Source organism: Glossina fuscipes, unplaced genomic scaffold (assembly GCF_014805625.2).
Source record: "Glossina fuscipes isolate IAEA_lab_2018 unplaced genomic scaffold, Yale_Gfus_2 27, whole genome shotgun sequence".
Lineage (NCBI taxonomy): Eukaryota > Metazoa > Arthropoda > Insecta > Diptera > Glossinidae > Glossina > Glossina fuscipes.
The window spans coordinates 5,299,665-5,325,813 of NW_023998422.1; the positions used below are offsets into that span (position 1 = coordinate 5,299,665).

The following is a 26,149-nucleotide window of genomic DNA, read 5'->3' on the forward strand; positions in this document are numbered from 1 at the left end:
AAAAAAAAAAAAAGACCTAAAACCACTACAATGGTATATGGCCCGCACCATTTTGCTTAAAGTAGTTATTTATGGAAGGACTTTTCAAAATCAGTTATGGTATGGAAAGTAGTTGGAAAGATGTTCCGATTCTGATCATTTTCAAAGCCTTCAGATCATTGTACCACATTTCATCGAAACACCTTGAAAGCTCAAGATCGCTTTATTGTGCCTGTTTTAAACCAAAAGCGACCTCGTCTTTGTTCAGTAATAATATTTGATACTTTGTTAAACTCGATCCACGCTGAACAGTTAAAAAGCTATTGGAAAAAGATGAATAAGTTAAATAGCATCCTTCCTTTAGAAAAAAAATTTGTGACCAAATCTTTCCGGTCATCAAATAGTAAGTACTTTTAAAGCAGTTCTTTAACCAAATATTTTGTTTTTTTATTATGGAGTAGTAATCGTTGATAGGCTTTTTTCTACACATGTGAATGGGAGGGAAAGAGAGAAAGCGAATGGCCGGCCACAGCCACAGCAGATGCTGGCGGTTGCTGTTGAAGTAAGCGCTATGTCATTTACTGCCTGAGCAGTCACTATAGCCACGGCCGACCATGTGTGGGTGCTACCGTTTGGGCGATAGCTTAACAAAATATTTAGAGATTGCATGCAATTAAATAGTTTAATTTTTCAATTTTTGAACATCATCTCAGATAATGAATTTTAATTTGCTTTTGTCAATTCTTAGCGGACGGCATTCACTACTGGGGCCTTTGAAGTCAATTATAGCCTAGTGCTTCTCGTCGTATTTCCCGCATTAACTAAAAGAATTCTATTTCGATTTAAAAGGGAAGGAAGTTACTAAATGAACAAATTTAGTTGCATGCTGTTTATATTGAGCAAGCGATAAACCTGCCCGGTATGCCTGTGAATAGAGAACGTAATGAGACAATATGAGAAGAGAACAACGCATTTAGCTATAGATTTACGTTTATAATTGAATTATTTCTCTACCGTGAACATGCTTCTGTGACATCGATAATAAGTATTAAGTAGATTATGAACTAACATAAGGTAGATAGATGGCAGATGTAGATGTAGATGTAGATGAGCAAATAAGGAAACATGAAACGAAAGAATAGAGTAAATAGCTATGTAGATAATTATGAAATTTAAATACTGGTAATATTTTACAAGAAATTATCTCTCTATGAACATTTACCTACAATATGAGAATTGCCTGCATGCAGAGGCTTTCATATAAATTCTTCACAGTTAATCACTTATCAGACATATGTTCAATCTGTGAGCATACATCCTTTAATGTCAATGAGTAACTTATTATTAATTTTAGGTTTTGCTTAAAATTCATAGCACTAGCATAACTAAGAGAAAGAAATAACACTAAAGTAAATTGAATGCATCGCAAAGCAAATGTTGAAGTAAGCAGCACAACTTTAAAGAAATATTAGAAAGTCTCTGATCTGAGAATTGGAAAACATAGACACGCTAGAAGTTCTGAGCAACTCTGCTAAGCTTTTATATCGAGCAATGTTATCTCGTTATTGTTTTTTTCTATAGCCTACAATACTTGTGCTGCTGGGGTATATTAAGCTTATGCGGGTGCAAGCAATACCTAGAAAGACTTGAGGTAGGCCCACCTTTCTTTACAAGGTGATTCTCAATTGATCCCTGCCTGTCTGCCCGTCCGCCCCTCTTGTTCTCTTTTTGTGTTCAACCCGCAGGCAGCAATGTCTGGGATATTTTGGTGAAATTTCGTATACTGACAACCAATCACTTCTCATATATGGCCTTAGTTTGAAAAGTCTTTATATGCATAACCGTAGTTTGGTGCAGGGTGTTTCATGGCGAGACGCGGTCCACTGTGGTATATTTACTTATTCAGTTTATAAAATAAGATGGAAAACCGAACAAGTTTATAACAAAGAAGTAAAAAAACGTTACAGATGGATAAACCAGACTCTATGCTCTTCTGCCAATATCTTAATTTATAATCGCAAGTATTAAAAATCTTTTTTCACAAGGGGAGATGCGACAAGCATGCAAATATGCATAAACCAAGATATTTCCATCCCTTCATATGCACTAGATTTCGATCGGGCTTAGGAAACGACGATGTTTGACAGTACTATTGATTCGATACTTGTAAGACTTTCCATTGTGTAGGGACACTACAGCTAGGTAAAGCGTTACCAGCCAAATAACTCGTTAACCAACTTTTTAATACATCTAGCGGCTCAAGCTGTTATTCAATTTTCATTGCTTACCTTTCAATCGTCAACATTTCGAAGATCTTTCAGAAAAAAAAAAATTTCACTTATATAAACCTACTATTATTGGCATCCAGATGATTAAAAAAAAAAAAATCGTTTTTTTTTATTTTAATTGAAAATTCTCAAACAATGAAGAGCGAACTTGTAGAAGAAAGAATTTTTCTTTTCTGGCTGTTTTTCTTGCTAGGCTAAGCCGAATTAGCCCAGACCAAACGGATGATCGGGCGAAATGGATACGTATTTAAATATCTCGCCAGTGTTAGTGCATAGATGCGGCCATTGTTTGCTTGGCTGCGCTCCCCAATGAGCACAATCAGAAGCCGCTTCGGTTCCCGGTTGGTAAATAATTTCGAAAGGCTTATTATCGAAATCATAATTACAAACAAAGTAATTGCAGTATCGATAGTATCTTCCTGGCCTTCATAAAAATAATTCTTAATAAAATTTTAAAATTAAATATTTTTCGAGTCGCTATGCACTTACGAATGAGTGCAATTATAACCAAACCCGTAAGCGCAACCCATGCGTGATAGTCGTTCTTGAATGAGCCGTATAAATTTTTGAGCCCTGCTTCCAAAAAGTCTATAGGTGTAACATAGATATATATATATATATATATATATATATATATATATATATATACATATTAGGAAATGCTATGTCGTTTAATGCGTATTATGAGAAATAAGAGGCACTTACTGGGAAGTGCAGTTTGCTGCCATAGCTGTAGGGTCTGGTACTGATGACTTCGTCTCGTAGGCAGGCATAAGGATTTCAAGCATTACGTCAAAAACGCTAGCAATATCTTGCTTTCCTTTAAAGCCCTATTAAGGAAGAAATAGATGAAAAAATTTTACAAACTCATATCCGTATCACTTCATGTGGACTTCGTACAGTGATTTGGGAAACGAAATTCAAACGTTTTGAGGCCACGCAATCTACTTTGAATTGCTTTCCCCTTTTTACTTGATTTGAAGCCAGAAAATTCAATTCGTTGTCCCAAATAAGTTCGCGCATTCTCGTCGCAATTTGGAAGGTTTTACCTTCCTTGCCTCCAATCTCATTGCCGCTAGCTACTTTATCACGCCAACCATTGTGAAGATCTAAGAGAAATCTTTTCACTTTTTTCGTGATCGGTAACAAAGGTGCCATCCTTTGGCACTCATAATCCGTACTTAACTCCGGAGCACCGCATTCTAAATGCATTTTGCCTGGTCTGCATATTTTTTTTAATGTCTCGTCCTTACAATATTCATATGCATCGACCATAACATTGACACTTAGGAGAAATATCGCAATTAATATCACGTTTTTCATCGTTGCCAAAATCAACATAGTATAGCTTGCGACCACAAAAGTATAGCTTGCAACCACAATGATGACTTCAACGAACGAAAGAACAAAATTATATGTATTTTTATGTGTTTTTTCAAAATATTTTTGACTGTTTTCCACAGTTGCTCTTGACAACAATATTGGAAACTGCATTGTTTGCTATGCTTACTATGCTTAAATTTATAATTTTACAAAAGGTTAAAGTACTTCGTAACATTTAATTCCGATTAGATAGCAGAACGTTCTTCCTGTCAGCACATGAACCGTATCAAGACTAATTAATTTAGCTCACAAGTATTATTTATTGTTAGGAGAATCGTGGCTACAAACTCAAGCGTTCGCGGTTTCAAATATCAGCGCAGTAAAGCTATAGTGAATGTTCATTCAGTCGGTAAAGGCATAACAATTATCGATTGGACAAACACCCACTAGGCCACGACCACACCATTTCTCTATTGCTTTCCTCACTCCTTTTCGAACGCCAAAGCGTTATATGCAGGGGGCATGCCCTGAAGAAAAGGAGAAACAAAAAAACGCTTTTGATTTGAAGAACACAATCGAAGGCCCGAACACGCTCGAATATAACGAAATAACTGAAAAAAAGGGAAAATAAACGAAGTGTTCTTTTATGTGTGCCGCGTGGACAACTACATCGTGAAGAAGCCAAATGCAAAGACATTTCTATTAAATATTCCTGCATTTAATATGCTCACGGGGAATCTATTTAGTTTCATTAACGAAAGCAATTGCGGAAACGTCTCCTAACCACTTTAGGGAAACACGTATGACCATTGCCGATAGTCTTCCCCTTTTTAGATCTAATAGATCATCTATATGAAAGTAACGTAACAGTTGGATGTTACGAAGAACAGTCACAATGTGTGTGCATCTTATTATGGTATTTCCCAAAGGTGGACGTACCTTTCCCTTTTTCCTTCTTGTGTGAAAAGCCAAAAAGAAAATAAATAATCGATTACTTCTTTCGTCCGCGAAATCTGAACACATTTAGAGAAATTTGCAATGAATTGCTCCTCAATCGGCGGCAAGCATTTAGTCATAAGTAAACGTCAGTAAGTCATTACTAGTAATTTTTTCGTTGCTATATCCTCCGTCAATGAAAAATGGTATAATCAGTAGATCGATCTATCGTTCAGTAATTAAGTTAGAGGAAAAAGCTTTGGATCTTTAATGTTATTCGTGAAAATTGCCGTTTATCGCATCTGAAGCTGGATCCAATATAATCAGTTCTAATATGTTCGCTGTTCTTATATATATAAACAAATGTACATATGTATGCATACATGTTCATATATATATATACATATACACATACTTACTAATGAAGTCAATCTTGCCAATTTCAAAGTGGGTGTGAGCTTAGTATGCTGAAGCAAATCGCGACTTGTCCAGCTTCTAATACTATCTTGAAGCTGCGAGCAACAGTTATCGCATTTGTTGTTTGTCCGAGGGAGAGCCTGCTCGAAAGAGGCCCCAATCAATTAATTGTCATTTCCACACGGAATTCATATCCTATCTGAAAGAAAGAAAAAATAAGGATCAGCGATGGATAACATTTTGTAATGAATGACAATTTTTTGATTTTTTGGTCACATAGTCCTTGGCCGACTTTAGAACATTTTCAGAGCATTACGATTTACGTAAGCGTGGCAATTTCGATAACGCATGTTTTTAGTTAAAGCGACATGAAGAGTTTCTGAAAAAATCTTTATATGATAACTGATAGGTTTCTCTGAACGATATACAAATCATATCATCATAAAATAAATCTTGTATAGTTTAATAGCAATAATATATGTACATATATATGTATACATAAGGAAGGAAGTTAAATAGATTCTCAACATGAAGTAAAGATGGAAGCTGCTTATAATCGCTATTGAAAAATTTTCATGGCTATATATGAATGTATATATATATATATATGAATATATATATATAAATTTTAATATGATAATTTGTTTGTTAATATTTAAACTTAACGCCTGATTGTTTGTTACTTTTTTTTTGATTTTTTATTTTTTTCTTTTTCTTATTAAATGAAAATTAAGAAGAAAAAGTTTTTAATGTTTTATTTTAATCTGCTCAAGCAGAAAATACCATAATTACCCTGAGTGTAAGACTTTAAGCTCCAGCCTTTCTATTTATAAATGCACACACGCACACACATCCAAATGAATTACATGAACCATAAAGAATAAGAAATATTTCTTAAGCTTCGAAAACACTTGACCAATGGCTCGGTCAGCCAGCCTCCACAATCAACCAGTCAAACTTCATCAAAGCAACCCCTAACCTGTCTCATAAGATGAAGGATATATGTATATATATATATATATATATATATATACAAATATGCGTTTTGCTTTATCGTACAGGCTCCAATTAAGGAAAAAACCCGTAACGTAGCAGTGGTAGTAGTAGTAGTAGTAGTAGTAGTAGTAGTAGTCAGTATTTGTATTTATTTTTATTGTGTTAAGAATCCTTAAGTAAAATAGGGAGTAAAACAACAACATATATAAAACTTTTAAGCTGTTTACAATATAAAAACATGCATGCACTTTCTTAAGTCTTTTTCCTAACACACATACATACATACATACACGCAATCTTTCACATATATTTGCAAAGACGTTTCCTAGGGCTTTGTATGCCATACATAGATAGAAAGATACGCTTAAAGTAGTTATACGGTTATTAGTTATTTACGTAAATTTTTAGTAATAAATTTTAAATTTTATTATTTATTATTTATTCATAAGTCTTTTAAATATTTTCTACACGCATGCAGATTGATTGCCTTGATGATGATTTCTTTTAAAGTGTTTCCGTAAACATATGAGTGCGTACGGGTTGTGCGGGTATTATTTTTTAGTCAAAGAGGATTTTATTTTTAGGAAAATTAAAAGTTTATTATTAGGACAAAAACTGCTTAAGGCTAAATACCATTTGATGACATATCATTTAATTCTGTATTCTGCATAGTTGAAGATTTCTCTTATCAATAAATTACCAAAGACTTCCATCGTAACATAAAGTGATGACTCTGCGCGCATCATAGAAAATACAAAAATACAAAAATTAAGAAAATTGAAGCAAAAAACTAATAATTTTCGCATAAAGCAATAGAATACGTTCCACTCCGATGCCTCATCTAACACCATCCCCTATTCGTTAATAGTGCGTAGGGCAAATAATACCATTTCATCTCAAGCGCATGGGTAGACGCTGCAGAGACGCTCAACTTTTCTTTTCTTTTTTTTATCGAATGAAACGTATTTAGCTGTTTTAAGCATTCCGTCTGTCCAAAAACATAGCCTTTTATAAGTTGCCACTCCGGGACCCGTACAAATGTAACGATATATTATATATAATATAACATATAATAATATATATTATATATGATATAACAGTCTTACTAAAGTACATTCATAAACTACTAAAAACTAGACTTTGCTGACACATATGGGCTGACTTGTTTACAAGCAACTTTATATGGAAGTGGCTTTACGAAAGGATCGCATTTTATCCTATTATTATTATTATTATTATTATTATTATTATTATTATTAATACTTTCGCCAGAGAAATAAATTTTATTAAAAACTCTACCGCACTTGAGATTTGAATCCACGACCATTGAGTTGCTAGTCGAGATGCCTCGCCTTCGGCCACTCAGGATCCATTCTATCCTAACTTTCTAGATTTATTTAGAATGTCAAAATGCTATGTGTAGGAGAGTTGTTTGGAAAATCTTCTGGATGACTTTAAATCAATTGAGATAACAACAGATGACGAAATGCGCACAAACTCAATCAGTCCCTTAAAGTGTAAAAGAATTCTAGGAGCAACGAAGCGGATTTTTATCCGCATTTTCTTGAATATCCCGGGTACACAAACGATTTATTTATTTATTAATATAAATTTATTAATTGGCGTTGCTACAACACTCGAAAAGCACTATTGCTACGTATCTAGTAGTGAAGTATCTTCATGTGTAACCACTTCTTGACTTTACTAAGAGCTTCGTTTGCTTTCAAACATCCAAAATTTTTCGTTGCCATAGTGAATATGTATATATTTCATAAATGTATGTGCACAGTAAACAAAGTGCCTAGTAAATTGAAATATATATATGTCTACATCTATGTAGACATATATTCATGTATATGCATATGGTGTTTATATATCTTCTTTACCCATAAAATATACTTAGCCGAATAAACAACACTTTTTAAGATTAAAGGCTAATACTATTCAATTATAGGTAAGAAGATCGATCAGAGGTAACAGCAGAGTTTGAAGTAAACAGCTTATCATATACTTAAGACTTAGTATGCTGACGAACACACATAAGTCTCACCTAACCAAAGTATAGTCGATTGTAGCGAGGTTCGAAATCGCAAACACCGACTTGGCAGACATGAGTCATATCCTTTTATGTACAAACATTTCGGCGTAGACTTGTTTTTAAGCGACCGTTAAGTTATGGCGAATAATTTTCTTTTATGTTCAAATCTCGTGCAGTTTTAAATGTCTGTGAATTGCATCGATGTCTCAGAATTCGTGGAAATCACGATATGTCCCTTCACGCTCTACCTTTATATCTTCGCGCAACGCAAAATTGATTTTGTACGGCTTTGCGTAAATTCTTTAAAATCTACGCCAAAAATCTACGCCAACAATCTCGAGTCGTGTCGAGTTATTAAACCTTCGCCCAAATTTTCTTCTACTAATGTGTATTAAAAGAACTCTGATACGGTTTTACGTCCAACACCATTTATGATGCAAGAACGTGTGTTAAGTTCGTGGGAATATACGCAATATCCAGAAGAATTCGCTAACTCGTCTGCCCGTCTCTCCGTTGTATTTTCTTGTGTTCAATTTATTATAATAATATTTTGATTAAATCTGGTGCTCGGACATGTTTAAGCCCAAAGACAAACGCTATTTGAAATGCTTCGGATCAGATCCCTTTGTTGACTACTTCCCATATGACGCTTTATTTGGTTGTGGGCCATAAGCCACTGTAGTGTTTTGCTATTTTGTTAACAATATCTGCAAGACGTTCTTGTTCTTCTCAAGTTCAAGTAAATGTCCTTAAAATTTTCAAATTTTTTATTAAAAATGTTTAATTCAATTATTAGACTTGGACTAAAATCTTTGCAATAAAACCCGGAATCGTAAAATTCTTTACTAGAAATAAATATAAAACAAATGAATGACAACTCGTTAGAATGGGGCATAAATGGATAAATCAACAATCCAATGTATGCGCATTTGCCCTATCTCTCGCTCTCTCGCTCTCTCTCTCATACTCACCCTCAGTGTACTCATCGTGAAATGATGTTTTATCATAAATTAGTTAAAATAAATTCTCTTTAAATTTAATGCAAAATATTTTAAATAATTATTGCGAAACTCTTTTCGCATTATATTCTCATATTTCCATTCCACCTAAGCGGGCCAAACCATCAATAATAAACTCATTAAATCCATTATCCTCGACCATGATTTGAGGTTAAAATTAAAAGCGGATTTCAACAACAGAACCGTGAACAATTATCAATAGTAGATATTGCGAAATAAAAAAAAAAAAATAATAAAAAAAAAAACACGGAAAAGCTAGCAGCGTCATAATAAAATTTGTGAATGCTTACACTCTCCCGCCTAACGACCTACGCTTGCCTGTTTGCTAGGGAAGGGGAGACGGCGGCATAGGCACGTTATTAAAACATGCTAAACACACTCAGCCTGCACGCATCCGCCTTACTACCTTAGATGAAGCAAATTGAAAAGAGCTTTGGCGCCTAACGCGCTTTACTTACCAGCGATGTTTATGTTTAGTAAGTGCTGGTGTGGCCGCTATTATTGCTGTTATTGCTGTTTCTGGTCGGTGGTATTGTTGATGATGATTTCGGGCAATCAGATTAGTATGCGTATGCATGATGGTTATTTAGCGTTGGCCACTAATGTGTTGGGTTTATAATAAAAACGTATTATAGGAAAAATCTAAAAAAAAAAAAAAAAAGAAATAACAACAACAACCACAAAAAAGCAGTTTTTTCTTTACTTTACGGACGGATAGTGAGCTGACCGTAACAATGTATGTACGTTTGATTGGTTGCAGATTTTTTGGATATTTGCAAGTATTTATGTAGATGAACTTGAAAATATTTAGCAACTTGCCAGAGCAGATGTTTTTTTTTTTTTTTTAAAGTGAAGCCATTTACTTTTTGATGAAAAATGTTTGCAAAAATTTACAAAAGTTTTTTCAATAAATTTTGTCAATTTTTTTAAAGGTTTAATCGCCATTACCAAACGCATAGGTATAGCAATTTTTTTCTGCTATCGTAATAGGGCCACGGTCCACCATTAGATACACTGCTTCGTCTTACAGTTGTTCACGTAACGAGCTGACAAGCTGGGACCATAGATCCAAAACATGGTTCTGAATTTATCTCAAGTTCTGCTGGATACTGCACACATTCTCACCATCTTAATATAAAGTTCTGTCTTAATGTCCGCTTGACCTGATCTCAGCATCGTAGTGAATTAATGAAGAAAGTTGCGAGTTTTCATAATGTGTCCGATTCTTATTTAAGAGCGAAAAAATAGGCACAGGTTGTTCAAAACAATCAGTAAAGGACCAAAAGCTTCTAAAGATATTTGCCTGAACTATATGCACTACGATGCTCTTAGCTGTAATATAGAACAAAATGCACTTGACATGCACGGTATCCACGATTCAGTGCGCGACAAATATAACTTATTCACTTACGTCCCCGTGCAAACATAATGTACGTATGTGGCGCTATATTTACATGTGTCAATAGATATTTCTGTACACAATTATCATCCACATAATATATTTTATTACGTATTACAATTAAAACCTAAAAGGGGTAAATAAGCTTAAAAAAAATTGTGTCAATAATATTTTAAAAAATATTTATTATTGACTATACATCGTACTGCTCCGCTCTCATCAAGAGCAGATTGTTGTGCACTACATTTCATAAGTTTGGTCACAATATCGTAGATTAAAAAATATTTCCATATTTTATAGCATATAACGTAGTCACTGAAATGAGACTAATGTTTTTATCATTCAATGTCAGTCGTAAGGTATTGCAATCCGCTGCTACGTTACACTTAAATCGCGGCAAACATATTCTGAATCTCCATAGAGCGTAAATGAGAGCCAAAGTCTCCAGCTCAGAAAAATGAAAAATAGAATGATATTTAAAATCATTCTTCTTCTGAGTACGGACTGTAGCTGCATGACTCATCTCGTCACACGTATAATAGGCACTTACTCCCCTCATGAACGTGCAGCCTTCGCCAATTGCACGCCGAAGTGCTTTACAATTGTAGCATCTTACCTTCAAACGTCATTTTCTTGATGACCTCACCTAGCTTTCGGCGAAATGCCACTATCAACATATTCCTATTCTCAAACCGTTATATTCGCGCAGACGAGCTCGCTGTATAGTCCTAGACAAGTTAAACGAGTTATTCTGCCACTTGCGTATGATTAATCACAGCCTTATAAATCAAAGAACTTGGGCGATCCTCAAAAAGAAAATTTGTATCTTTTAAGAGCTCTCCAAGTTATCGCTGCCCAAACATCTGGACGAGATTGTAGCCATTTCAATGCCCTGTTCTTCGCAGCCCACTTTGCAGGCTTTGATTCCAATCTCACTTCTAAGTTCGCGATTTTTCTTCCATTTATCCATTATCCCACGGTAAAGTTTTAGCTAACTCTGAATTACTGCCAGCTTTACTGTCTACTTAATTGTACTTATACTAGAGGGCTGCCACGTTTATAATATTGTTGAATTGATCGAGTGTGGCGGAGAAGACTTTCTTCACGCAAATTCACCATGCAATTGAAAAGTAAATGCTTGATGGCAGTAGACTTTGAGCAGAAACCATTTCCAGGCATCTATCTATTGACTATTGGGTCACTTATAGATCGCAAAATAATGATAGACATTTGAAATCTTATCCTTTCCGTTGTCCAGAGATTTGTTTCAAATAAAAATATTGAACAACATTCTCTTATCGAAACACATGATTCATAGCGGCCTATATAGCTTGCCTTAGTATCACAAAAATCGATGACTCCCAACTCCAATATAGATCTAATCAAATGAGAGTGTAGTTGATGGATGTGCATACCGCATCATAAAATTTTAAAGCACAAGTTCTCTTGTATAGCCAGTATTAACACATCAGTACATCAACACATAAATATTCACTACTACATCTATGAGGCGATAATCGGTTTAAAAGTGAAATATCAATCAAATAATTATTTGGTATTTTTTGTTTGGTTGCCCTTATTTATTCTAATAACCACTTAATATAAAATTATGATTTAATATATTGCTGAAAAAAAAAAAAAAAATAGAAGAGAAGAGAAGAGAAGAGAAGAGAATAAAGTAAATAAATAAATTCTAAAAATTCGAATAGCGAATCATTTAAATAATACTAATAATACTAATAATAGCATGAAATGAAACAAAACCAAGGAATAAATAAAAAAATCTCTTTTTGTATTTAGTATGAATATTATTTAGTTTTAATTATAAAATGAATTTTCAGAAAAAAGGAAAAGTGGTTCAGTATGATTTAATTTAAATAATATAATGCGATTTTTTTTTTTTTTTTAATAGCAAACAGCCCACGAATAGCCCACCATTTACATAAAATCCAAAATAAAATATATTCTCATTAAATCATAGGCGTGTGCACTGGAATGAGATAATAATACATGTATATGTATGAAATAAACATACATATGCGTATCTTACACTCTCTCTCTCTCTCTCTCTCTCTCTCTCTCTCTTACATACGTTTCCAAAATACTATAATGGGTATTTATTATATTGAAAACAAGAAAAAAAAAACAACAACAACGAAAAATTAAATATTCACAAAGGCTACTTACAATTGTTCAAATGTTGGAGTTAATAAACCGTACGCATAAAATAATGCGTAAGCTGAGTATTGAGTGTCGGAACACATACATTGTAAAGTGTATTTAAAACTTTTACACACTCAAGTTTCTTTTTTCTCGCATATCTAAAGGTTTTATTATTCAAGCATATGCTTTGCTTTGTAAAGACGACGCCTTCGTATTCTCCGCTTAAGAGATAGGCATCTCTCATAACTCATTTTATTCAAAAATAGTGGAAAAGGAAATATTTGAGCCAGAATGTGCTTTATTAAGAAGTTATATGTAGTAAGTTATGTTATGCATGACGTATACACTACACCGTCCTATGACATCAATTCACTTAAGATATTTATTTTTTTAAGGATTTCAAAGGTTGCCGGAGAAATTAGTGCGTATGCACGTCCGTGCGGAAAACTTTAACGAACTTGGGATTTGAAATTACGACCAATTGCGTTGTTAGTCGCAATCCTCTCGTTAATCGGCTATTAATGCAACTCACACATAACAGTTTCATACAACAAAGCGGAAAAATTGTGATCGTATGACACACTAAAAAAGGCTGACATCAGGCATTACTGAACGATTGCAGTCATGTTGTGTCCTAAGCCTGACTATTAAAGAAATTTCTTTTAGACATAGCGAGCAAGTTAATCCCTACAGGGTGTGGGCTGAGAATTGTCCGTGTATTAGTATAATCCAAATGACTCATACAGCGCGGCAAGTATTGTCCGTTTTATGGAGAGGCCAGATGAGTGCTTCGAAGCGGTACGTAGCTTTTCGAAGACGAGTATATGTCTTTTATAGTGGGATTGAAAATTGGAAAAGTTGTTTTATCAAGATCCGATTCGCTTTTATTCGTATATTCGGCGTCAAAGAAGGTGCGAAAGACTTGTGAATTATTTATAACACATTAAGTGGATGCTTAAGGGACTACATGCATATAAAGAGTATTCATTTTTCATTAGCGTGGATAAGGAAATGCTTTCAGATATTTTTCTGTGTCTCTCGGTCTGTCCATCTGTTTGATATAATCATGAATCTGTTTAAAAGAACGCAATGCACAGTAGGCCTCTCCATAGCAACATAAATAAATTCACTATTTTGTGACTAATGAATAATAAATGTTCTTTTCTTAGAAGATATGTGAAGAAAGGCCCATCTTTCTATCCATCTTTTCGTCTTTTCTGTTGTGTTCAACTTCTAGGCGGCAATTTTTAATTTATTTTAATGAAATTTGGTACACTGACAAGCTTTGACCTAAGGAGTTGTTTTTTAATCGACCTAATCATCATATCTTCATCTAGCAGCGCGTTACACAAACATGATCGTAATTTTTCCGCCGCATTGTACCAGTCTGCCTTATATCAAATCGCGCGACAGCAGGTGGCTTGTTTGGTTTTATTTTAATCGAGATGATATTACACACATAAGAGATACAGCGTAAGGGGAGGCGGCGAGTCCAGCTGGCAAGAAGAAGGCGTGCAGACTTCTCAAGTGTGAAAGACACGATTGGTTTTTCTTTTGTCAAATTCATTAGTCTTGAACAACAATTTCACTCAAGTGAACCTGTGCTTTGTCCGCGTACCTTACGTACGATCACAATTAGGGTTTATTTATAACAAGCCTCTGCCGACAAAAGAAGCCAAGCGAAGCTTGGGAGCTAAGAGATGAAATCAAAGATGATTGTTGCATGTACTACAACTTACATTTTTGCATACATATATGATATTCATAATTTCATTTTGTATCGATTTTAAATCGTAACTTAATTATTGCCAGCTTATCGCTTACCATCATCAAGCATTGATATCATTAATTATGCCAATTATAAAAGCCTTTTAAAAACCATATATTTCTCTTTAATTATTACTTAAAAAAAATTACGTAAAGTGATTTGTAAAACACACCCTTTCACATACTTGTTAGGTTCTTTTTCTTAATTGACGAAGAAACCCTTGCAATTATAAGTGTGAAAACGGGTAAAAATTTTTTTGAAGAAATTTTTGAAGAAATTTTGTTAATAACTAGGACACGTTTGCAACATTCATTGAATCTGAGCAAGCAGTATCCTCGCAAGACGTATAATTTCACGAAAAGTTATTCATTTAACTTCCCGTAAGCAATATATGAACCACACCACCCATGCGTTTTGTTCAGCAATATTCTTTAAATTCCTTCTTAACTTTAATTGCCAAAATTTTTAGGTAAACCACATAGAAGAAAACTTTTGACTTGTGTTGTTTTGTTGGCGTCTTATAGTAGCGGATTGCTCTACCTTAAGCGAAAGCCTAAATTAAAAGCCATTGTAGCCTCTCAATCTTTATTCAAAAGCACTGAGGATTTCATTCATTTATTTCATAAGCGTTTGCAGCAGTGGACAACGGTCCACCATTAAACACTCTTTATTATGCTACAGCTGCTTATATGAATGATGGCTTCTGAAAATAACGCCTTATATGGGAAGTGGTGGCGGAAAACGTTGTCTGATCCGAACGGTTTCCGATAGCGTCCACCTTTGGGCCAAAACACGCCAGCATACCGGATTTTATCAAAGTGTTCCAAGATTTGCGGCCTGCAGATGGAACACATGAGAAGAAGACGGACAGACGGATAGACAAGCTTCGTTCGGTGGAATAAAAAGTGAATCTATCTCAAGTGCTTCTAGCTATTCGCACATACTTCGTACCACTAGTGGTGTAAGATATAAAAACGGAGCTCCTAGTAAACCTCGAATATCTCTTTAGGTTTAATGAAAGCTCCTTTCTTTGCTTATGTAAGAGTATATTGATCGTCACTATTAAAATATTTCTTCGTGGCGAATTTACGAAGTCTTAGAATTGAACACTTTTTCAAAATATAGCTGCCTTGACTAGACAATCTTGAGAAGACAATCTCTTTGACTTGGAAACACTTTTCAGTTTTATTGTAATATTCTGTCTAAATCGGTATCTTCAGAATCTCTTTTCCTTACAACAGATGTAAAAATAATAACGTTTCAGAAACTGTGAATAAATGCATACATGCACAGGTTTTCCCTGTATTCTTGATTAGAATGAGGCTGACAACATGATTTACAAAACATAACACACTTGAAATACGTGTATTTGTTGTTTTTGTACTCTCAAAGCATCGTTGGTGTCCCACTAATTAAAGGTCGAAGGCTGTCATACAACTCATTGAGAGGATAGAAGATACTTAAGCATAGTACGTGAAGCGTTGTCATGCATTCAACATCGCTTCTCCCTCTGCCTTATAAGGCATTTTTCGATTCTTCCTGCTAATTGCAATATCTTCCGCTTCAGTTATGTTTGGCTCTACTACTCCGGATTGGACTTTCTTTTCGTTCAGCTGAAACATCACATACTTCGTCACTTATATGAATACCACACTGAACCGGGTGGTTGTCTCGTTTTTGTGTACTCCAATATATGTCTTGCAGAATATGTAATTGCCCTTTGCATAATCAAAAAAAATTTATATATACAAAAGTCCATTTAAATAAAAAGAAGATACCTTAAACCGGCCAATGGCATTGGTCTTATGTAACGTCCTAGCTGTAGAAGACGTTTTTCCACGCTTTTCAATTAATTTAACTTAATTTTCCTTTGTTTGTTTTAGCAAAATCTCTTCCCCTGCATTGTGTAGTCGAGTCTGTGCATTCGCTGCAAGCTTCTTTGAATATAGACAATCGTAGTCCTTGGAAAAGGAGGCCGAATGTAGAAACGGATAGTTATGTGATTATAGCTGCAGCCACACCATGGTCGGAAATTGTACAAACAGCTTTACAAAGATTGGGTTATTCGCAGGAGACTGCAGCCACAGCTAGAGGTAAGTAAATATGTAACACAAAATAGTACTGAATACACAATTGCACGTCTGGATAAACGTGCGTTCGTTTTCTTGGCCATTGCATGTAACGTCAAATAATCACTCGTAGCAATTTAGATAATTATTTAAGTGAATGGTAAGCTACGCCCTTTCTTTGTTTAGCTTCCAGCTATGCCTGAATAATTAGCAATAAGCAAGCAGAGCTTGGTTAAGCAAACAATTTTTGTTTTTTTTCTCTGTATCAGTCTCTCAGAGAAGGTCCCCCATACATGTGGGCACGATATTGCTGGTTAAGAAGGATTGTAAGTAGAGGAGGGGAGAAGAAGGTAATAATATTGGTGTAAGTTTGACACGAGAATGGGAACATCCGGAGCGGGGGGAAAGATCACTGCAACTCCGTTGCTCTTAATGCCGGCCGTAAGTTGCTGAGGCCCTAGAGAACTCCAAGTAGTTATGTTAAAAGACTTGAATAATGAACAAATCTCTTCCATCTCGGTAGCATATTTGGAGTGGATTTGGCTTTTGCTTGTTAGTTTTTTGACTCTACTACTTGCTGCTTCAATACAATACATGTACATGTACCGCCCAACAGACAAAGAATTTCATGCACTTCTGTAAGTGACTTGCTGAGTTTATAACGCAGAAGAAGTGTGGAAATAAGTCCATATATTAAATATGTAGAGCATACATGATTTGAATAGGATTTCATCCAAAGTTATTAAATATGCAGTTTAATCGCGGAGTAATTTGTCTAAGAATTATTAGAAATAAATAAGGACCCAATCCCAGTTAAGTTGAAGTGCGCTATCTATTTATTCATGGATGTGCCCAGTTCTTTGGTAAATAGTTGCCGCTCTTGGGCAGTCGATCAATTATCAAGTTTGAGAATTCATTTATGATTAAATCTATATGCAATTAAAGCTTATATTTAAACTAAGGCTTTTTGAACACGGAAGAAAGATAAAAAAGAAAACTACCTCTCGTATTCAGACACCACTCGCAGTGCTATGCAGAGATCAAGTCTGCTCCAGCTCTTCGAAACCATATCATATTCATCTTTTTGCGCGTTACTTTTCCCCGTTTAATGTCGGTTTTTCAAAGTCTGTTAGGATCCACATACGAGTTCTGCATTAGGTTTTTCTGCTATATAGCACGTCACTCCCCCGAGTCATCAGTTCCTTACGTACCGGATACCGATTCATGCAACTATGGGACGGGGCGAAAGAAACGACTCATTATGTCTTATGTGAATGCGCGGCCATCTGCAGGAGTTTGACGAACATTTCATAAAGTCGTAACTAAAGAAGAGATTTCCCTATGCATCAAAGTCTTGCACACGACTGTTTGGATATCTCAGCTTCCGGCAATCACTTAGTCTTAGAGTTCCTACTTTTAACAATCCCCATTCCGTGCCGCTCTCCCCCTCCGCCTTTCTCATACAATTACACCTCGAGCCTGAGAAGAACGCGGGATTCATAAGAAGCATGGTTTTAAAGCTGATGGGCCGGGGGCGTCATCGAGGTCGCAAGGGTGCAATAAAGTACAACATCCCATCAGGAACTCCTTAGTCCAGCAACTTTGGTCTGTCATTGTTTCTTCGCATAAATTCCCTTGATTTCTTAACCTCCCACTGCAATCTAGTGCTCGAAAGACCCAAGTACCCAAGTCAATTTTATTATTCAGTCAAAGGATGTAAGGAAAGAAGTACAAGATTGTATTTAATAACTTTTATTATTTTATTCATTAAATATTTTCTAACTTCGTTACAGGTTCCTTGATTATTAAAAATTGGAAACCTATAACGTTAGAGCAAATATCGGATAATCCTATGGTGCCCGTGTGTGATATAATTGGTGAATTGACCTCTGTGGTGACGCTGCGCATCGTAATATTGCGATGTAAGCCTTCACCGTTCGGCGAAATTAAAGATAAACTTTTAAAGCTATTGGTATTGCAATCGCATGCTCTACTACGCTCAACCGGTTGCCCACTGGATGAGGTGAGTACATCGAAAACGATATTTTATTCACTTTTTAATGTAGGGTGCAGCTTATAGAGGGGCTTAGCTTAACACGAATAGTTTCAAGTAAATATCGCAAAATGTTTTTATTAGGATTATAACAAAAATATTTCCCATATTTAAACAAAAAAAAAAAAAAAAAAATATATATATATATAAATAAAGTAAACTCGTAATCATTTTGATTGATCACGTTCTTAAACTAAATGCAGAAATGTACAAATATATATACTTATATATATATATTTATATATATACGACGTTTTATAAAGAGTGCAAATAAGATTTTGTAGCACATTTTTATTGCAATATGCGCCATAAAAATTGATAATTCTTTTATTACATAGTGCTTAGACTGGCAATCATTCAATGCAATCGTTAGCCGTCCTTCTCGCTTTACAAATAATCAGCAAACCCCACGTAAATATATATATGTATATATAATCAGGTGATAAACACTTGAATCTATTGCAATTTTAATTAAATACGAGGTGTGTTCAAAACAAATGGCGACTTTTGATTTTTCTCGAACACTATTTATTCATCCATCAATATTTATTTCGCCTCCTTCAAAGCAATCGCCCTTAGTTATGATACACTTTTGCCAGCGATTTTTCCAATCCTCCACGCGCTTGTAATATGCATTTTTTGATACGACCTTGACCTACTCCAGTGATGCGGTTTTTATTTTCTTGATCGTGACAAAGTTCGGGACGGACATGGCAAAAAAACAGAGAAAAAACCCGTAAGTCACGTTTTTTTTTTTTTAACGCACCTCGTATAATGATAAAATCATTTTGTAGCAAATTGATTTAAAAAAAAAACGAGTCTGCCTCCCTTTAAAAAACTTTTCATATTTTCTTTAAGCAATTTTATAAAAAAAAAAAAATTAAAAAAAGTGTTTTTGAAAAATTAAGCAAACAATAATGACAAAGCTACGGTTAATTAATCTCATATTTGAAACTCATATCTCTTCCTATTGCATTAACAACACTTGGCTCGATATGTGTATCTATCTATCTTTCCTGTTGTTATCAGTATCCATTGTAGATGTTCCAATGTCTCCCAATTTGTGTGTTTAGATATATATATATATATATATATATATATATATAAATGTCTTTGTGTGTGTATGTGCTTTTCTGATTTAATATTAACGTTTTGTGTAATCATACTCGTCATTTTATGGCTAAATGAATCCCCTGGCACTTGAATTGAAATTTTATTATGACAAAATGTTTAATGACTGTGATTTTTTATGGCGTCTATTCTTTGCGCACATATACAATCGTAAATATTTCTTTCTATTAGAATTATAAATACAGGCATATATAGACATATAGTTGTTGATGATGTGTGTTGCTTCGTTATTCGTGGTAGGATTAATATACGGGATTTTCAATACTATGCGTTAAAGATAGGCAAACGGGTCTGCATACATACGTTAAGCTTTCATGATATGGGACAAATTTGTATTCACTAGGATTAGTTAGATAGAGTTGCTCGTTATATCAGTTATAAAAAACATTGATTGATTGCTTCTCAAATGAGGCCACTTATTTTGGTAAAAAAAAAAGACTCAATCCACCTAAAATATTTATTTATAAATTATTGCTTCTAAAAACGTTCAAATGAGACATCGGTTAATACTTTTGTCTGCTTGTAAGAAACAAGTGGCGATAGCAGTGCGATTACCAACCAATAGATGTTAGAAAACTAGACATGAAAAGCTGGACAGGTGCTATAAGTCAGGTCAGAAAATTTATTACTATTGACTTAGTTTCGCAAAGATATCACGACTTATTAGACAATTTAACGACTTTGATGATTTATTGCTTATAAGCCAATGAATGAATGCACTGAAATGAAGCCGAGAACTAGAACAAGGAGACCGCTTCGTTTAATGTCAGATCACTTTGTTTAGAAGATGGATAAACATAAGCATGGATATAACGAATCGCATGCGACAAGCAACAAGAGTTGCGCGTTTGGCTTTTCACATTATCTGAGTTTTGCGAAATAAAAAGTTTTCTTACGATATATATTCCTTATCATAAAGGCTTTCTCGTAGAACATTTCATTCTCAGTGACTTGACTTTTCTGTCGCCAGCTTTACAAGGCATCCTATCTTTTTTAAGCTACAACGTGTACACATCCGGCTATGACGGCTCCTCTAAAGCTGCAATGATCTTCTCACTCTCTCTGCGTCCCCTTGGCAGGAAGAGCACATTATAGTTAGGATCCGCCGCCTAGAATTTCATTTTATTTTATATATCATATAATCAGTGTCTTATTAAGTTGCTTAGGCTGATCATAACAACAATCAAGAAAAACAAACAAGAAATTTTATATTCGGCCGTGACCGCGTCTTTTATGCCCATTACCACTTGTAGAAGCTTTATACGGTCTCTGAAGCTTGTTGTTGGGTGCGACAAACCTTTTGTTAAAAAGGGGAAATATCAATATTCAACTTTATTGAGTAAGTGCCAGACCGCCTATAGAAATAAATATTTTTATATTTGTCCCTGTTGTGCTTTATCAGTAACTACATTTTTTGTTTTAAAACAATTGGTCTCAGATTACGATACATTGTCGTGCTGTCCTTCAACTAATCTGCTTGCAAGGACTCCTAACCTTTGCAACAAATCTGCTGTCGATTGCTGCATTTTTGCGACCAGGAGAACGTTTACCACAGATATTATACACAAACAGGCAGACAACAGACAGATGGACACCCGGACATACTTAAATCGGCGAAGAATTTAATGTTGATTAAGAAGTTTCTTCCGAGGCTTCCTTCTGGGTGTTGCAAACGCTTCGACAAAACGAATATGCCATTCATTCTTCGTTGATTGATATAAGTAGCGTACATAAAAATGTTCAAATGTTCAAAAATTTTCCTTCTTCTTCTTCCTCGAACATTTTGTACTAGAAGGTGCATTTTCTACTATATATGCCAAAGACAGAATCTCACGTTTTACACTTAACCTGTTGTAGGCTGACGGAAAAAACGGCAAGAAAGTATAGCAAAATTGTGAATTGAAAAAGTCAAGCAAAACTTGACTACCAAATTCTTAACTGCTTGGCAGAAGCAGTGAAAGCTTTTCCCTTATCTTCCCTTATCTTCATGTCAATGATCGTCGATTATAAAGAAAAAGAAGATAAAATTTTAATAATTGTTACATTTTCTTTGTATACAGTCCGGGATAAGAAAAATAAAAAAATAAAATTCATAATGACTTAATGTGTGAAAAATCGAACGTTGTTCTTGATCGGTAAGAGACTTAAACGCAAACTAAATCTACTCTCATGCAATATTTTTTTGGCAGATTAATAGAAGATTTATCGTATGCGTTTTGCTAGGCTACTGCCTCCTGCAATTAAATTAGATATGAAAATTTTATAATGTAATTTATTATTTATCAGATTAGATTTGAAAATTGTGTAATGCAATTTATTTATAATAGATTATAGGGTCTACTTAAAGCCAACATGCCAGTAGGTTATAATATCAGCACACAATTTTGACTAAGCATTCTAATTAAGTCTTTTTTGTAGGTGACGTTATCGCAAATATGTCGCAGTTCTTATCAAAGCCCATTTGCCTTTCCGGGGGGTGATATACCCGAAGAAATACGTCGCAAATTTGACCAATGGTGGTCAAATCAATTGTCACCTCAAAGTTCGATGACACCGAAGCTGTTGCCCTTTATGACTGGGCCACCAAATACTGTGACCAGTGATCCCATAGATCACAGTATGGGTACAGCAGCTTTAGCAGCTGCCGCTGCCGCTGCTGCTGCGGCGCAAGCAGGTTTGCATGCAGCATCTTCGGTTGGCGGACCCAATGTGCCGGTCGCCATGGGTCCCGCGATGAATACAAAACGTGAGAGTCTTTTAATGTCTGATACAACGGGTCATCATCCTGCTGCTGTTGTGCAAGGTACAAGTGCTGCTGCCCATCACGCCAACATGATTGTTCATCCAGCCATGCACGCCTCGATGCATCATCATCATCATCACTCGCATCATAGCAGTCTAACGCATTCACCGTTTTCAAATCAAAAGACACGTATGCGCACAAGTTTTGATCCCGAGATGGAGTTGCCACGTTTACAGAAATGGTTTCAAGAAAATCCGCATCCCTCACGTCAACAAATCCAAAGCTATGTAGTACAGTTGAATGCTTTGGAATCGAGAAGAGGTCGCAAGCCTTTAGATGTAAACAATGTGGTATATTGGTTTAAAAATGCCAGGGCCGCACAAAAAAGAGCTGAAATGCGTGGCGGATTGGGGGTTATGCACGCCGCCATGAACGGTTACTTAAGTCAGCATGGTCAATTAGGCCAAACTTCGGGTGGCAGCAGTACGGGTAGCATGAGTAGCCAACAGCAGTTGATGTCCTCCGGCATGGGTAACTTGTCGTTGGGTAACGAATTTATGAAAAGTCCTTTGAGTTTAAAATCTGAGGATATTGATACTATGTCTCAGCACTCGGACGACTTGGAAGAGGATAACAGTCGTCCAGGTTCTCCACAATTGCCATTATCGTTAACAATGCATGAACGTCATCATGTTCGTACAGATCATGACCAAGACGATAACCATAATGAAAATTTGCAACATGAAAATTTAAAGGAGAGAAATCAAGTGATAGAACAATACGGTAGCGATACCATTAATCCAAGCGAGTGTGCCGAAGGAGCTAACTCCCATGCGGAACACAATGAATTATCTAGCAACAAAGAGAAACCATTAGAAGACCATCAATCGTCCGCGGAAAATGTTTACAGTGAGCGACAAATTCTCAAAAGTGAAGCGGACACCGAAGGCAATAATAGCAATAATAGTAATGCCAATAACACTAGTAGTAACACTAATCCCATAATTAATTTGGACACGGAAAATCATCATCATCAACAATTGTCGCCTCAAGCAAACAGTCCGAAGGATGAAGACGATGAGCTCGATATGGATGATGATGATGATGATAACGATGTCAGTCAATTAGATGATTTCCGTTCACCCTCTCCCTCACCGGATTTAGCCAATGCCATGATGGCTGGCGGACCACGCAAAGATTTACCGTTTCCCATGGTGCCAAACAGTATGTTCTCTCAGTCGTTTATGTATATGAGCCATTACATGCCCGGTTTCGGTCAAGCGGCTGCCGCCGCCGCACATCCTCATGCTGCAGCGGCACATCATGCAGCAGCAGCTGCAGCTGCCGCAGGTATGCAACCTAACCCTTTAATGGGTGCTGCTAGTGGCTTAAATTTATCAAGCATATCGAGTGAAGAACGCCGTAAACGTAATCGTACGTTTATTGATCCTGTGACCGAAGTACCAAAACTAGAGCAATGGTTTGCCATGAACACCCATCCATCGCACAACCTGATACTGAAATATACGGAAGATTTGAACACAATGCCCTATAGGTGAGTATCTACGAAATGCTTTAACGATTTTTTCAAAGTTATTTTAAATCGTTATGTAATACCGTGCATCATCAACGTTTTAATTTCGCGTTCCATCGGGTTTTATTATGTTCTAAGAAGTATTTTCTCTAACAGTCGACGCCATTTCTGATAAATTGAAGAGGGATTTTATTACATGCGCGGGTAAGTGCTCACTGGGTTTTTGATCAATTGCAAGCAGAAGTAGATACTCTACTTTATTCAAAGTAGAGTACCTTACTAACTGCACAAATTTTGCGATGAGAGAACAGCGCATCATTGGCCCGACACTGGAACAAACGGCCATAGCAATTGATCAGATCCGGCCAATAAGGCGCATGTGGAGCAGATCACGCTTTAGAATTTTATTAAGGTTCTGGGTGGTGGAAATACGTTGGTACGGACCATTGTCGTGTTGCTATGTCCTTCGTTCGTATCTCCTGCGCACTTTTTTGACCGATGCATGACTCACAACGGCAAGCGTTTGTTGATAGCGATGCCCATTAACAGTTTCTCACAATTTCAGCAGCTCGTAGTATATGATTCATCTCTGTCCTCCCCTAACTTAGAAGTTTATCTTCTTTCCGGAGCGCCGTCGACGTACGCGCTTCGTCAGGCGGCGAAATAATCAAAAAGATGAGATAGTGAGATAACTAGAAGATTTAAGTTCAAAATGTGAGTAAAACATACTTACATATAAAGTTGCAAAAGATGGGATAGACCGCATTATATCGTAATAATGTCGATAGCAATTGCTATTAAAAAGATTTACATAATTTTGAAGGGCACCCTATTTTCTTTTTCATTTTCAATTGGCATATGGTCGTAGCTATAGTGAGAGCGCTCGTTCGGTAAATACACAGCACTTGCTAATCAAACACACACCTCCCAGATTGCGGCTACACTCCGCTTCTTCCTGGCTGTCAACGTATTGCATGCATAGAGTACATACCTTGAGTGATTGATTTTATTTTTGAAGATTTTTAAAAAATAGTCCGACACAGCCCCCAATTAATACATTCCTTCTACCCCATCCACTTCTGTTAACGAAGTTATTTATATATGGATTTTTCGAAATAAAGCGTTAAATGGCAGGTAATCGAAAAATTGTCCCCATCCGAACGATTTCCAACATTCGATTCCATTTGATGTAGAAAAAAGAAGGGGCGCGCGAAAACCGCTTACCAGACTATCGGAATGAACTGCTAACGGAAAGAAGCTTCACACGGCATATTCAAAGAAGTGCGTATAGCTATATATAAGAAGTAAAAAAAAGGATTGTGCTACAGCCCACCCTTCAATATTGAAAGACATTTACTTGAACTTTAGAAGAACAAGACCGTTTTGCAGATATTGTTAACAAAATAGTAAAACACTACAATGGCTTAAGGCCGACCATTATAAATGATACATAACCCCACAATTATTATTATGGGGGAAAAAGTTGTCCAATCTGAACCATTCTCGACAGCGTTTGTCCTTCGGCCAAAGCACGTGAGTGCGGAAGATTTTCAGGAAGTATCTCAGAAAATTTCGTTGATTGAACGAAAGAACACAAGACCTGCAGACGGATAGACAAGCGCTTGGTATAATAAAGGATGGGTGTACCTCAAGTTCTTGTTTATGTCCGTTGCACCGCAAGTTGTGCGACATAAAAAAGTCTCTACAATAGTAATAAAGTCCATCTTTAAAGCTTCACTAAGCAATATACATATATACATTTATATATATATATATAAATGTGAATAAATAGTTTTAATTATTGAAATAAAAAGAATTAACGATTAATTATTTATTTCTTTTTCATCATTGCAGACAAAAATTTCCACGTTTAGAAAGTAAGAATGTACAGTTCTGGTTTAAAAATCGTCGTGCCAAATGCAAACGTTTAAAAATGTCTCTCTACGATAACAGTCAGTGCTCTCAGATGTCAACCTTGAATCCATTCGTACATAAATACGAAGAACGCGATTAAACCGTTTAAAAGTTTCATATGCAATAAAACAAAAAAAAAAAAAAATTTAACAGAAATCATATCAAAATTAATATAATTACAGTGAAAATACAAAAAAAAAAAACATAAAATTATTAAAAGAAATAAAAAAACAAAAACAATTTAATTATTTAACGAGAAAATCCAGCCAATTTTTTGATTAAAACAAAAAAAAAAAAATTAAAAAAAAAACAAAAAAAAAAAAAAAAAAAAAAAAAAAAAAAAACAAGAGATACAAACCGCCTAAGTTAACTACTAACT

At 35.5% G+C, this 26,149-nt stretch overlaps 2 protein-coding genes across 2 annotated transcripts; one reads left to right on the forward strand and one right to left on the reverse strand.

Annotated features, from left to right (window-relative positions):
• Positions 1-2,471: 2,471 nt before the first annotated feature.
• On the reverse strand, positions 2,472-3,695 carry LOC119635816. Its single transcript, XM_038030823.1, has 3 exons — positions 3,150-3,695; positions 2,973-3,097; positions 2,472-2,691 (listed from the first exon to the last, which is right to left on the reverse strand). Exons 1-3 carry the CDS (start codon positions 3,606-3,608, stop codon positions 2,472-2,474), a joined length of 804 nt encoding a protein of 267 aa, XP_037886751.1. The 5' UTR covers positions 3,609-3,695.
• Positions 3,696-12,504: 8,809 nt separating this feature from the next.
• Positions 12,505-25,870, forward strand: LOC119635817. Its single transcript, XM_038030824.1, has 5 exons — positions 12,505-12,508; positions 16,210-16,419; positions 18,189-18,418; positions 21,998-23,877; positions 25,711-25,870. Exons 1-5 carry the CDS (start codon positions 12,505-12,507, stop codon positions 25,868-25,870), a joined length of 2,484 nt encoding a protein of 827 aa, XP_037886752.1.
• Positions 25,871-26,149: the final 279 nt, after the last annotated feature.